General features: G+C 42.7%; 2 protein-coding genes across 9 annotated transcripts in view; one reads left to right on the forward strand and one right to left on the reverse strand.

Moving 5' to 3' along the window:
• The window catches only part of ip6k1 (inositol hexakisphosphate kinase 1), a 69,012-nt gene extending 66,539 nt beyond the window's left edge, over positions 1 to 2,473 (reverse strand). Inside the window, exon 1 of one of the 2 annotated variants that reach the window (XM_079593622.1) lies at positions 1,569 to 2,473. The gene's annotated coding sequence lies outside the window, so the exon portion shown is untranslated. The remainder of the gene's footprint in view (positions 1 to 1,568) is intronic. The other variant, XM_079593621.1, reaches the window with a different exon arrangement.
• Positions 2,474 to 8,801: 6,328 nt separating this feature from the next.
• ccdc66 (coiled-coil domain containing 66) overlaps positions 8,802 to 15,169 on the forward strand; it is a 58,973-nt gene continuing 52,605 nt past the window's right edge. For 4 of the 7 annotated variants that reach the window (XM_079593629.1, XM_079593630.1, XM_079593626.1 and 1 more), the window contains exons 1-8: positions 8,802 to 8,895; positions 9,307 to 9,365; positions 9,966 to 10,006; positions 11,012 to 11,510; positions 11,588 to 11,675; positions 12,208 to 12,314; positions 13,025 to 13,125; positions 15,045 to 15,128. In XM_079593629.1, coding sequence (XP_079449755.1) covers positions 8,882 to 8,895; positions 9,307 to 9,365; positions 9,966 to 10,006; positions 11,012 to 11,510; positions 11,588 to 11,675; positions 12,208 to 12,314; positions 13,025 to 13,125; positions 15,045 to 15,128 — 993 coding nt within the window. In that variant the 5' untranslated portion in view covers positions 8,802 to 8,881. The remainder of the gene's footprint in view (positions 8,896 to 9,306; positions 9,366 to 9,965; positions 10,007 to 11,011; positions 11,511 to 11,587; positions 11,676 to 12,207; positions 12,315 to 13,024; positions 13,126 to 15,044; positions 15,129 to 15,169) is intronic. The other 3 variants (XM_079593632.1, XM_079593628.1, XM_079593631.1) reach the window with 3 other exon arrangements.

Consider the following 15,169-nt stretch of genomic DNA (forward strand, 5'->3'; position numbering starts at 1 on the left):
TTGAAGAAGCTTTGTTCTTAGTTTGCTTTGGATAAAAGCATGCATAAATGTACATGTTGAGCAGCAAATCATCATATTAGAAAGATATTTGAAGGATCATGTGACACTGAAGACTGAAGTAATGATGCTGAAAATTCAGCTTTGATCACAGGATTAAAATAAATTACAATTTATTAAATTACAGTTTAAAATTTGATAATATTTTACAATATTACTGTATTATTTGCCTAAATGCAGCCTTGGATGAGCAGATACTTAAAAAAAACACACACACAAAAACATGAATTAGGCCAATGTTTTGTTTTGCTGTGAGATCCGATGGGATTTTAGTCACACTGCCGACCCTAACCAGCACATCACCTACTGTACGTGTACATGATGCAAAGACACATAACTCAATAAAAAGAACAACAACTGTGGACATTATGCAAACATATCAGATATAAATGGCATAGCCTACATTAAAGTTCAGCTTTTATCTCCAATTAGACCAACAGAAAAAAAAGAAAGAAATTAGTTGAAAAGCTAAAACAAAACCTCAAGCAACTCTGCTGCTGAAAACCACTGAAAATGAGCAAATCAACTGAATTCCAGCAGACATTCCCAGCATCCCTCAGTGAATAAAGCTGCTCAGACGAGCCACGTCTCCGGTTACAGGTGAAGCTGGCCATGCCATGACCCGAAGGTTTAGAGTTTTACACTCCACGTATCAGATTTCTAGATGTTTGACTGATTGTCTTGTATAGGATCAATAATGCAGGACCAATGATAGAAACTGGCTCGTTTCATCTGAAGTGCACAGCTGCTATTAACTGACTACAGTGTCTCGATCATCATGTAAATATGAGGCTATTACCTTCCGTTTTAATACAACTCAAATGTAACTGTATTTCAGGTAAAACAATAACGCAAGGTGTCAGCATCAGTCTGAAGGTCTTCGGCTTTATGATCATCAATCACTGAAATGTCCTTGAAAAACTGCAAACCAGAAACATTCAAAACAAACATCTCCAAGGCATTGCGCTCAAAATAGCAACCATTAATCGGCTAAATTAAGTGTGTGTCGACCGTTAAAAACGACCATCAAGCAAAATCCAGCTCATGTGCATTTAACAACCTTATATTTAAGACAAATGTCATCAAAACACACATATAAACACACACGCAACTTTACACGCAGAGATGAAGTCACGTTTCTACTCCAATGTGAGGCTTATGTAATGATGATCCATCTAGTGCTCATATGCCCATCATCAACATAATCATATATTATAGACACAATGATTTTACATATAACAAAACGATATATAAAAAGATTAAAGAATAGGCTATGTCCAAAAATAAACTCAATACCGTTGTATGTTATTATGCCAGTGACCTTTAACAAACATCATGTAATAACATCATCATACATGTGTTATTCACGCATTAACGTTACATCCATAAAAATACATGGGTATTTATTTAATAAGTAATTTACCTCCTCAAAAATCGACAACTACAATTATAAACCATTAAAACAGATAATGACAGGAACTAGCATGAGGTCATTATATTTATGTACATACCTGATGTCAATTCCACCTCAAGGAAAGGAAAGCCCTCTTGTTTATACCTCTTCCTTCTTTCACGACGATTTGATATATTTCCTTATGAATATACACGAGTAAATAAATAGCTAACGCTAAGTTAAATGTTTTGGTTTAAAATCCTCCTGATGTCCTTCGTGTTAGCACAACGGCTAATATCTTCAGATGTGATCAACAAGACCGATTTATGATGATCTGACTACACTGTCCACTGACCATCTGTATTTCAAAACAATAAATAACGTTACATGCCTGATAACAATGTTAAGATTTAAAGTAACGTTACAGTTTTACTATTTTATCCGCTAAACCCTGTCTAACGTTAGTGTGTGGATGCTAAAGCTGATGCTAACACACACATACAAACAGAGCTCACAAACCTGTTTAAAAAAAAAAGAAACTCTATTTTCTTAAAATAATAATTGAAATAAGGAGCTGAGAAAACATTAACTGGCTTATTTAGTTAAGTTAAAATGCTGAATAAATTGCCAGATATTTATAGCGGTTATGATCTCATCTCGTCCGTGCAGCTCTGATGGCTAATCCTGAGAAATTAAATATTTCATCTAGCAAATAAAAAAATAAAAATATCGATTTGCCTCTTTAATCTTTATCATACCCTGCTTTATCTGTCACTTACAAATACTTTATATATTAATATTTAAGGGACTCTGGCCTCTCTTTTTTCTATTCTATTAGAATAAACCTCATCAAATAAAAATGCAATATCGTTTTATAAACACTAACTAATTAATATATCCGACTATCTAGTGCGTTATTCGCACGTAAAGCCTTTTTCTAGCTCAAACACGCAGTGAGTGTGTGCAGCGCCTGAGAGACTGAAATAGCAGCACAAACTGACAGTCACACACACACACACACACACACACACACACCAGCAGCAGCATCATATAGGCTACTGCCATCTACTGACACACAACAACCACCTCTGGCGAGATCAAAACTTTAGTATTGCCATCGTCATCGTACATATTTACCACATTGCTACATGTTTACAGACATACACGCAAAACAAATGAATATAATAAGATAACTAAGATATGTAAAACAATAGGGTGCTCTAGAGAAAAGTATGTGAAGTGGGGGAAGCAGGTCTCCTCTGTGTGTGTGTGTGTGTGTGTGTGTGTGTGTGTGTGTGTGTGTGTGTGTGTTATATCTTAGTTATCTTATTATATTCATTTGTCTTGCGTGTATGTCTGTAAACATGTAGCAATGTGGCGCGTAAATATTTACGATGACGATGGCAATAGCAGATCTGAGGTGGTTGTTGTGTGTCAGTAGATGGCAGTATATGATGCTGCTGCGTGTGTGTGTGTGTGTGTGTGCGTGTGCGTGTGCGTGTGCGTGTGTGTGATGAGAGTCCGTTTAGTGTAGTTATGTAAGTGTGTCCAATCTTTTACAATTGGTGCAACATTCTAATAATTTCCTAATTTGCACTTTTTCTCTATCTGACAGCAGATTGCTTATTGTTTGCAGAAGACATGGGAGTGAAAAAGTTGTCTCAATCATTAAGTTTTGTTTTGCACTTTTAAGAGTAACACATGTGCTAAAGTTTAAACTCATCTTATTAAGTTACAGTAACACATATTTTGCCAGTTTTTTGCCAGACATATTTTTATATAAGAGAGGGGAGTTATATAACCAAGGTTTTAATATGAGCAGAGAGTAGAGACAGCAGCGGGAACCAGGAGATGGTGACTCAGCTGTAGACTGGTGTTGGGCTTCTGTGCAGATTGAGATGAGCGGAGATGACTGGCGAACTGGAACTGGACGAGAGATGAAGGACAGACGGGAGACAGGAGATCACAGGTGAATATTCATAGGCTGGGGTTCAGGTAGGTCGCCTGTACGTCGTAATAGCAGACGAGACCAGACACTGAGGTGAGGGCGATGTGTGTATGCAGTGGTGATGAGGGAGTCGGATCCCGCAGGAGTGTTCCTCTGGGCCGTACCCCTCGCAGTGGATCAGGCACTCCAGCGGGAGCCCCGGCGCTGGGAGTCGAGGACGGTATGGACCCGGTACACTAGGTCCTCATCAGCGACATCTGGAGGAGGAGGTGCTCCGTCCACGTGGGAAGAGGACAGAGGTTCAGGGTGAGGCTTAGAAGGGACACGGGAAAGGAAGGAGAGATCTTGGTGGATTGAGCCGGGAGGGACCTCATTAATCCGCCTCTGCGGTGTGAAGGGACCATAGGGAGATAGGTAGCGGGGACTCAGTACGGCAGGGCCGGCGAAGGCGGATATCACGGCTGGAGAGCCAAACCTTCTGTCCTGCTGATATCGGGTGGCTTCGGATCTTCGGATATCCGCCTGCCGTTGGTGTCTTCACACTGAAGCCGGATCGCATTAAGGGTTTTCTGTTAGAACGGTGTCGTGTTAGCGGCCCCTAAGTTAATAACTAATGATCTTTGCAACAAATCAATCAAAACTAACTTTAGCTGGACAATAACTTTATTCTAGAGCTGCTGTAAAGCCAAAATTTCCTATTATCACTGTAAAGTGACTTGACTCTCGCTCTCTTCGAACCAGTGATTGACAGCTGGACCTCCGAGGGTTCTCCGGGGGAAGAGAGGAGGTGGTGGCCGAGGATGCACTGGACCGGTGGTGGACTGGCACAGTTCTGGGCGTTCTCCGGCTCTTATCTGGGCTAGCGGCTCCAGCTGCGGTCCTGGTGCGGTCCTGGTGTGGTCCTGGTGTGGTCCTGGTGCGGTCCTGGTCCGGTCCTGGTGTGGTGCTGGTGCGGTGCGGTCCTGGTGCGGCTCCTGGTGCGGCTCCAGCTGCGGTCCTGGTGCGGCTCCACCTGCGGTCCTTGTGCAGTTCTGGTGCGGTCCCAGGGCGCTCCTGGTGCGGGTCCAGGGTGCGGCCCTGGTGCGGTCCTGGTGCGGCTCCTGGTGCGGCTCCAGCTGTGGTCCTGGTGCGGTCCTGGTGCGGCTCCTGGTGCGGCTCCAGCTGCGGCTCCTGGTGCGGCTCCTGGTGCGGCTCCTGGTGCGGCTCCAGCTGCGGTCCTGGTGCGGCTCCTGGTGCGGCTCCTGGTGCGGTCCTGGTGCGGCTCCAGCTGCGGTCCTGGTGCGGCTCCAGCTGCGGTCCTGGTGCGGCTCCTGGTGCGGTCCTGGTGCGGCTCCTGGTGCGGCTCCTGGTGCGGTCCTGGTGCGGCTCCAGCTGCGGTCCTGGTGCGGCTCCAGCTGCGGTCCTGGTGCGGCTCCTGGTGCGGTCCTGGTGCGGCTCCTGGTGCGGCTCCTGGTGCGGTCCTGGTGCGGCTCCAGCTGCGGTCCTGGTGCGGCTCCAGCTGCGGTCCTGGTGCGGCTCCAGCTGCGGTCCTGGTGCGGCTCCAGCTGCAGTCCTGGTGCGGTCCTGGTGCTTCAAAAGTAAAATAAATCAAAAGACAAACACTTCCTCTCTATATAACACAGGAGAAAACTGATTCTCAAATAAAGTACTATCCCAATAAAGAAACAACCATACAGTGTATTAACCTAAAAGAAAAACACTCAAGTTAGATAATGTTAACTAACACAAGGTTACCACAAAGTCACATAGAAGTTAGCACACCTTCTTTCAACGTTCACTTAACCACTATAACTGACACCACACACACACCAACAAGTGCTGGGACCGGAAGATGACTGTCTTTCCGAAAGAGGAAAGCCTCAGTCTCTCTCCTGGGTTTATAGACACTGCTCCACTCACACTTGCTGGAGCACAATCAGCTGGCACTCCCAAACCTGTGAAGTGGATGGAGGGAGGAGCAACAAGGAAAGAGAGAACACACAGAGACAAGCACTACAACAGCAATAACACACACACACACGTGTCTCGGGACGTAACAGGCAGTGTGGCCGCAGGTCCTCCCGATCTCTAATATCTTTGATAAGTTTCAGTCTGGTTTTCGTAAAGAACATTAAACTGAGACTGCCCTCCTTAGGGTCTCAAATGATATGTTGATGGCTGCTGATGGGGGTAAATGCTCTGGTTCTATTAGATCTCAGTGCAGCGTTTGATACTGTGGATCACTGCACTCTGATTGATAGACGGAAAACAACTGTGGGCATTACTGGATCTGGATTGGTTTTCCTCCTATCTTTCAGACAGGAGTTTCTCTGAGTCCTCTGCTCCTTCATCCTGTGGTGTGCCCCAGGGTTCTGTGCTTGGCCCCCAGGCATACAGTCTGTATGCTTCCTCTCGGAAAGATTGTTGGTAGTTCTGGAGAAATACAGTATCTTACCATTGTTATGCTGATGATATTCAATTATATTTATCTTTTAGTCCTGATAGCCTTGCATGGTCAAGCTCCCTCTTATATCGAATACTGCACTTCTGGTCGCTCTTTGAGGTCTTCAGAACACGTTTTAAAACAAGAGGTGATCGAGCTTTCTGTGTGGTGGCTCCAAGGCTCGGGAACTCTCTTCTATTAGCCTTGAGAGCTTTGGACTCTGTGGAAACTTTTAGAAAACACCTTAAGACACATCTTTTTAGACAAGCATTTAATTAGCCATATGGTTTTGTATGTTGTTTTAATTTTGTGAAGCACTTTGTGACCCTTCGTGTCTGTGCTATATAATTATGCTATAGAAATAAAGTTAACTTACTTACTCCTGGTCTTGCGCTCAGTCTGGCCGTTGGTCTGTGGATGGGACCCAGAGGATAAACTTACGGAGACTCAGAGTAGTTTGAAGAATACTTGCCACACCCGGGAAATAAACTGGGGACCTCTGTCCGACACGATATCTTCAGGAATCATGATCACACACTGTGGGTCCGTTGGCCAGAGGAGAACTGAGCGACTGAGTCTGGTTTCTCACAAGCTTTATTCTCCATTCGGTCACTGATGGAGTTTGGGTTCCTGCCACTGGCTCCTTGGCTTTTGTCTTGCTTAGTTGGGGACACTTAATATTTAACTATATTGATCTCCTGCACTGCCACCATTATATGAGAACTGAGCTGGACGATGTCATCACGTTTTTTTCCATATATATATATATATAAATAAACTAAATTAATAACTTTTTTAGGTACTATACGGTTATCCGGACCACACGATGGCCTACTCCTAACCCCGCCCCTAAACCTACCCGTCACTGGGGCTAAGACCAATCACACGATGGCCTACCATTAACCCCGCCCCTAAACCTACCCGTCACTGGGGTTAAGACCAATCACACGATGACCTACCCTTAACCCCGCCCCTAAAACTAACCGTCACTGGGGTTAAGACCAATCATACGATGGCCTACTCCTAACCCCGCCCCTAAAACTATCCGTCACTGGGGCTAAGACCAATCACACGATGGCTACCCTTAACCCCGCCCCTAAAACTACCCGTCACTGGGGTTAAGACCAATCACACGATGGCCTACTCCTAACCCCGCCCCTAAAACTACCCGTCACTGGGGCTAAGACCAATCACACGATGGCCTACCCTTAACCCCGCCCCTAAAACTACCAGTCACTGGGGTTAAGACCAATCATACGATGGCCTACCCCTAACCCCGCCCCTAAACCTACCCGTCACTGGGGTTAAGACCAATCATACGATGGCCTACCCCTAACCCCGCCCCTAAACCTACCCGTTACTGGGGTTAAGACCAATCATACGATGGCCTACCCCTAACCCCGCCCCTAAACCTACCCGTCACTGGGGTTAAGACCAATCAGGGATGACTATACGGACTATACGGGACTAAAAGACACACGTGTGGTCGGGATAACCGTATAGTTCCCTTTTTTACAAGAAAATGAAACATCACTTAAGCTTGACTGACGCTATTTTCATCTAGAAACAAACTTTGTTGCATTTTCCTGTACTTTGAAATAATCTGTATTGTAAAAAGCACTATATAAATAAAGGTGACTGGACAGGCAGGCCGAGATGGCAAAACCCTTGCTGGAATAGAAGTTCTGCGCAATTTACTTTGCTTTTCCAAGTGTGTTGACTAAATTTTGTTGCCTTGTCTTTTGGTTTGCTTAGTTGGGGACATTTAATATTCAAGAATATTATTGATAAGGTGGACGATGACGCAATTTTCTTCTAGAAACAAACTTTGTTGTATTATTTTCCTGTTATCACTGTGAAGCTGCTTTGATACAATCTGTGTTGTATAAAGCTCTATATAAATAAAGGAGACTTGACTGACAGCTCTCTGTAAAAAAAAACATGATTTGTAATCACAACTTTTATCTTTTGTCAAATCAATTTAGATAATGAATGTGGTTCAGATAACATGATGTTTTGAGTTTCTTTTTTAAACCTCTCTCTTAAAAATGTCAATGAATGACAATTAAGTTATATAATATATATACAGAGGCGTTGTGTGTGGACATGATGGCTATTGTAGATCTTAGACCAAATGTGAGCATTTACTCATCTCACGTGCACAAAAACAGATTCAGTATTACTCAAAATGAACCATGAAATGCAAACTCAGAATATTACACAAACCTGCAATAACACAATAATTTATGTATTTAATCTTACTTTATTAACCAATTAGCTGCTGTCCTATAATCAGGGCTGGGAATGGCTGAAGAGATGGCAAGAATTTATTTATTTAATTTTAGTATTTTTTTTTTTTAACTTTCAATGACTTTTCAGATATATTTAAATATAAATTCTTCAAAAATCTATAACATGATTTCCTCCAAACAATATTTCCTTGAGTATCAAGACAGAACAATGCAAAGCATGTTTATTGAGGAAAAAACTAAATGCAATAACGCTAATGTATTTATTGTAGAAATAGCCTATTTGACAAAGGAACTATCTTTCAACTGTTTTACTGTGTTGATGAATAACACTTGACATGAGCCCTAACCCCATATACATTTTAGATCAACATCTGAATTTGACTGTATGAGGTTTATAGTAATAATAATAGCAGTAATAATAAATGACTGGTTTTGCAATTTATAAGTTATTTTCTCCATTTTCAGTTCATTCGAATATTCTCTTTTTTTGTATCTATCCAATTATACTCCGTCTTGATGTAAAACTTATTTCATGCTTATCCATTTAAGCTGCGTTTAAAAAATATATATATTATTTTTTTCAAAAATGATGGCGACAGCGTCTGTGAACAGTTCCGCGCGCTGAAGGTTTGCTGCTACCCTGCTGTAGAAGAAGAAGAGTCCGCCTCAGCCAATCAGAGGAGCGCTAACTGGTGTTTGCTGCCCTGCTGCTCCGCCTCAGCCAATCAGAGGAGCGCTTACTGGTCGTGAGCAGCAACGGACACGCTTTTCAACAGAACGCACTGGCATCAAAACATCGGGGGCTTAAAATGATGAATTTGGGGTGAGTGTGATCTAAAATTATGAATTTGGGGTGAGTGATGAGTATGATATTAATGTACCTCACATGATTTGATAGATTAATAAACTGCTCTCTTTCACCATGTTATGCTGTAATGTGTCACATTGAACTGTCTGCGTTTCGCGCTGCTTTGAAAGGACGGGTGATTAAAGATGCGATATTTTATGACATGCATGCAAAGATATCGGGTAAATCTACTATAATTAATCTTTTTATTTTACATTGACCTTTGCAATAAAACTAACTGTCGCGGTAACTGGTGGTACATGATGGTTATCTCCATAGACTGTAAATAAAGATGATCTCAAGAAGCACTGATGTATTGCAGTGATCACGTGTTGAATGAGTGTGTTGTGGTTGTGGTTGTGCTGAGGTGTATGGTGTGTTTTGCAGGGATGGTCTGGTGTTTGAGTTGGAGAATGGCAAGCCCAGGCTTGTGTTGGCTAAGTATGGTAAGAACACGATCTCTTCATTGTCCTTGAATGTAATCCAGTAACTTTGATCCAGAACATCAACATGCACTTTCACACTGTGGAACATATATTATATATTCATATGTTATTTCACAATAATGTGTGTTTTCTTATTTCACACTCAAAAGTAGGGGAGAGCGATAATGCAAATACATCATGTCATGATTGTTTACAGACAGGATTATGATCCACAATCTTATCCCAGTTTTTTCATGTTGGTTTTTAAGAAGTTAGTGAGCACTAGTATAGCCGATCGAATTCCCCTGTTTAATAAATATAGCCCTACATGATAACAAAACATAAATGATAAACATAAAGATACAATTTCCAGTCACCATCTGAGGTGTCAGTGTCTTGTTAATAGTTAATATTTTGATGTATGTGATGACCTGTGTCCTCGTGGCACAGTAAAGTGTCCACTATATGCACACTTGCGGTGGAGGAAGTGTCCTCCTGGTGTTCAGGCTGTGTTCCTCCTGATGTGTGTGTTCATGAGCACCACTACTGCTCGTTTCGCACACTGCACTTGTGGATCAGGCGTATTCAGACGTGTGTGTTTCATGATCTCGTCTTGTACAGATGCTGAATCCAGATCTGCTGATAAGAAGAGCTCTTGTCGGGTAAGCAAACATCCACGCAACCTTTGTGCAAGAACAAAACAATACAATAAGTGTGTTTTAACATCCACATTCTAGAGCTTATCAAACATGAATGTTGTTTTAAACTATGTTACTTGCAGTGTTGGGGAAAATTACTTTTAAAAAGTAATGTTACAATATTGCGTTACTCCCTAAAAAAGTTACTAATTGCGTTACTTAGTTTTTAATGGAAAAGTTATACATTATGCATTACTTTCCTCACCTGGGCTTGGCTAGCTGGTTTAATAAGTTGTATTTTTGGTAAATGTAGGTGTGACGGTATAACATTTTCATGTTATCAAACACATGTAATGTATGTTATTGCTGAAGCTTTTATCATGGTATACGGTATTATCACGATATTGAAATAAGTTGCAAAAAAAGTGTTGTCATGAATGAATGAGGCATTTATATGCTATAACATGTTTAATAACTTTTTTCTGATAACAAAAAGAACTCTGAACATATAAAGCAATACACAAAAAATCTATAAAGTGCAAAATAATTTTATCGAACAATAGGCAACACTTTACAATACGGTCCCATTAGTTAATGTTAGTTAGTGCATTAAATAAATGCATGAGCTTTTGATTTTAGTAATGTATTATTAAATATTGAAATGATTAATGATGTGAATTGTGATGTCATTTTTGCTTATTAGTATGGCAGCAAATACATAGTTTAATAAAGTGAGGTTAAATACATGAAGTATTGTGTTAATATATTTGGTTATTGCAGATTTGCATAATATTCAGAGTTTGCATTTCACTGTTATTAGTTTTGAGGAAAACTGAATCTGTGAGATGAGTAAATGCACACAGCGCACACAACACCTCGGCACCTAATCACGGTTTCTCTCAAGATTTTTTTATAAAAAGTTCAGAAGTAATGCGTTACTTTACCTGCGCAGGATCAGATTATGTGGCTTATGTTGATTGTTACCCCAACACTGGTTACGTTTGTGTGATCTATACCCTTTGTGTTCAGATTCCTCCGAGGAAAAACCCCCAGAAGACCATCAACTGGAAAGCAGGTCCTGCTCAACCAGACCGAGCCGCGCAGGAGAGGAAGAGCAAAGGCCCGCCGGCTGTCGGTCCTGTAGGGCAGAATATGCCGCGCGGACCCAGAGTGAGCGACGCCGGACCCAGAGTGAGCGACGCCGGACCCAGAGTGAGCGACGCCGGACCCAGAGTGAGCGACGCCGGACCCAGAGTGAGCGACGCCGGACCCAGAGTGAGCGACGCCGGACCCAGAGTGAGCGACGCCGGACCCAGAGTGAGCGACGCCAGGCCCAGAGTGAGCGACGCCGGACCCAGAGTGAGCGACGGCAGGCCCAGCGCGGCGGCGGGAGTGCAGTTCGGGAGCAGCAGGACTCACACACCGCAGAGAGAGAGCGTGGTGTGTCTGACACAGGAGCAGTTTCAGCAGATACTGAGCACCATCAACAGCTCCGCCACTGCGGCTGCACACACACACACACACACAGGTGAGCGTCTACACACGGCCTTTCAATCACTTCATCCGTGACATTCTTCAGTGCAACACTTCTTTTCTTGTGCGCAGAAGCTGCTGCCAGCTCAGAGGAAACCTGTCACGCCAGCACAGAAGCAGCAGATCATCATGAACACACACAAGCCAAGACAGACCGAGAGTAAGACACGCTCCTTGTGTTATTGTGAGGGGAATCTCTTGAAATGTGCTTCGTTGTAATTGTAATAATGCAAGAATGAAAGGACATTTGATGAAAATCTAGTTATACTCTAGATGTTATACTCACTGCACAGTTCATCTTCATTCTTCACTCTGGGGTAAAAACAAGCTATTCAGTGATGTACTGGTCACGCTGCCGAGAGCGATGCTTAGATGGAAGTGTACAAATGTGCTGCACTTTCCTCTCAATTAGAGTTTCATGCTTTCACTCGCGTCTGATCTATTACATCATCACCACCTTTACACACCCACCTATTACATCATCGCCACGAATGAAAGTTCGCTTCGACTTCAGAAACAAACTGCGATGGGCCTGGTTTAGTTAGAAATGACGTCACACCAGTAGTATATCAGGACCTTTAAGGTGAAATATGGCATGCGTTTGACTCTAGGTTTGGTGAGATTCCTTCATTGAGGTAATTGATGAGTGTGACCGTGATGAACAGTGATGTTGTGGTCTTGTTTGGATGCAGGCTTCTGTCAGACGGGCAGCAGTCAGGGTTTTTCAGCACATTTGGAGAAAGGGAAAGGGGGAGAGAAAAGCTGGAAGCCAAAAAAGCTCAATGGAGGAGAGAGCTGGGTAATGTGCAATCAGACACTATAAGTAACAAGAGTAAAATATGAATGAGGGTGGCATAAAGTCTAGGAATATGATGGACAAATTAATTTCATTAAATTGACCATAATGTATTGAACCCAATCTCATGAGAGAACAACTATCTTACTAACTGGTGATTTTGTATGAATTTGTACGATGTGGCTTTCCTTCCATGAAATGCGAGAAACCTCTAGTCTTGTTTCCTTCCAGCTGTGCTCCTTTTTTCTGTGTGCTCTCCTGAGCGCCCGTTAATCTTCTTGAAGAGCAAAGGAGCAACTGTCTAAAGTGCTGGAGAAGAGAGAACCGCTTTATAGATGAAATGAACTAATTCAATAATGGATGATCTTTACAACAGAACTGAATCAACACTGGACTGACTTCAGCTGAACAACATCCGAAATACTTAATTTCCCTGTTATCACTGTAAAGCTGCTTTGAAACATCTGTATTGTATAAAGCACTATATAAATAAAGATGACTTGAGTTGAGTTGATATGTACAGACACATAAGGTTTTTAGAGAAAAGAAACGCAGGCATAAAGGCCCAACACTAAAGATAAGCATCAGTAAGCAGATCATGCAGATGAGATTGTACAAATTCATACAAAACGTGAAACCGTTATGAGTTGTGACGAGAGTGTGTTGAATTAGCGGTGGTGAGATGTGTGTCTGATCAGTTTGTTACTTTGCAGATGAGCAGATGGCTCTGAAAAGGCAGCAAAAAGCCCGTCTCAAAGATATGAAGGCTCATGATGAACCATCTAGAGTGAGACTGAACCACCCGTCCGACGCAGTGAGTGAATGTATAAACTCTGCATCTCATAAAACATGTTTTACAGTCCAGCTTAAGAAAGTTCAGTGATGGTTCATTTCTGGTGTAAAAAAGTTATCAATTTAGTTCATTTATTTATATATATATAGCCACTCTGGAGAAAACCATCTCCAGATGTGATGTCATCGTCCAGCTCAGTTCAGTTCTCCTATAATGCTGTCAATGCAGCAGATCACTAATATTGTTGAATATTAAGTGTCTTAGACTTTTTGTCCTTATAACTTACATATTCTGACTAGTGTGTAACCGTTCAAGTTCAATAATCTGGTGGGGGAAATTTCCCGACCCCGTCCCCCTCTCTCTCTCACTTCTCTTCCTGTCTACTCTACACTATCCTATCACTATAAAGGTAAGAACGCCCAAAATAAATCTTAAGAAAAAGACCTGAGTCGCATTACACTGTAGTTACTATAGTACAGCAGTTACTCGGCTATAGTGTGAAGAATGAACCGCAGAGAGCTGTTACTTTCATTAGATTACGCCCTGGAAATAGATGATAATCTCCCTTATAACAGTGTAACAATGATCCAGTGTGTTTCTTCTTCATTCACATTTACATTTAGTCATTTAGCAGACGCTTTTATCCAAAGCCACTTACAACTGAGGACTACAGCAAGCAAGTCATCGTGAAGAGGCAAAAATAACTGAAGAAGTGCTCAAAATACAAAGTTCAGGCATTGCTCAGAGTAGCGTAAGCCAAACAAGGGAGGATTAAAGGTGAAAATAGCCCTACTTGCTGGAAAATAATACACTGAACAACAAGAGAACTGGATATTAAGAAAACCCCACTTCTTGTCGTATTCGCAGTCTTCAGGCTCTCCACAGCTGAGGTGAGGCTTTGCTAAAATCTCTTGTGAAGGGATGCTAAAGAAACATCAAAATGACTAAAGAAGGCGTATTGATGAATGTGCGATCACATTAGCGAAATCTCACAGGCAGAACATGTCCCTTGCCTGGTCAGTGATGTATGAAGCACAACTCACACCAAAGTCACATGTTCTTAACCAACAACTTAAACCTGTGCCGGGAAATTTCGCTGTGAAAATTTGTTGAACAATTCGTAAATGTGACGCACCTTAATAAAGAATGAAGAATCATTCAGGACAGTGCAACATGATCTGATGATTATCATTAAACGTTTCTGGGGTTGAAATGACTCGATCTGTGTGTGTCTGGGGCTCTGTTTACTCCTGCTGTTAACATGTGTTTTGGTTGCATCAGATGTGAAGTGGACGACCCGTTTACAGGTGTAAACGGGTCTAAAGTGTTTTCAGCTGTCCACTTTCTCCACTTCCAGAGTCAAAAAGGGGCCGGATTGTTTTCATAGTGTAATGTGTGTGTTCACAAACAGCCAACACTGGTACTCTCCGCCCGCTGACCGAATGCGTGAACATTACGGGAAGAGCTCCAGCCAGACGCGATTTAAGTCTGAAGTTTGGTTTGAAGATGAAGAACGCAGCAAATACAATGTTCTCTCTCCATTCCTGATTTCTAACACACACTCGCAGAGTTTGGCTGTCTAGCGGTTTTCAGAGCAGAAACTAAAGCTGATGCTCTCCGCGTGTTCTTCGCCGTCCAAAGCCCATACATGTACCCGCCCATAGACCCTCCCCTCGAAGAGATGTGCCTGTGTGTGTGTGTAACTGATGTGCCTGTGTGTGTGTGTAACTGATGTGCCTGTGTGTGTGTGTGTGTGTGTGTGTGCAGGATGGGACTGTGTGTGTGTGTAACTGATGTGCCTGTGTGTGTGTGTAACTGATGTGTGTGTGTGTGTGTGCAGGATGGGACTGTATGTGTGTAACTGATGTGCCTGTGTTTGTGTGTAACTGATGTGTGTGTGTGTGTAACTGATGTGTGTGTGTGTGTGTGTGTGTGTGCAGGATGGGACTGCTGCGAGCTCAAAGCACAGGACTCGGCCTCAGCGAGAGCTTCCTGCTGCCATCCGCTCGGTCTTCAGAGTCGGGGTGTGTTCAGCTGCTCGCTCTGCACCGTAAGCACTCGGCGG

This window comes from Phoxinus phoxinus (genome assembly GCF_949152265.1).
Source record: "Phoxinus phoxinus genome assembly, chromosome: 20".
Classification (NCBI taxonomy): domain Eukaryota; kingdom Metazoa; phylum Chordata; class Actinopteri; order Cypriniformes; family Leuciscidae; genus Phoxinus; species Phoxinus phoxinus.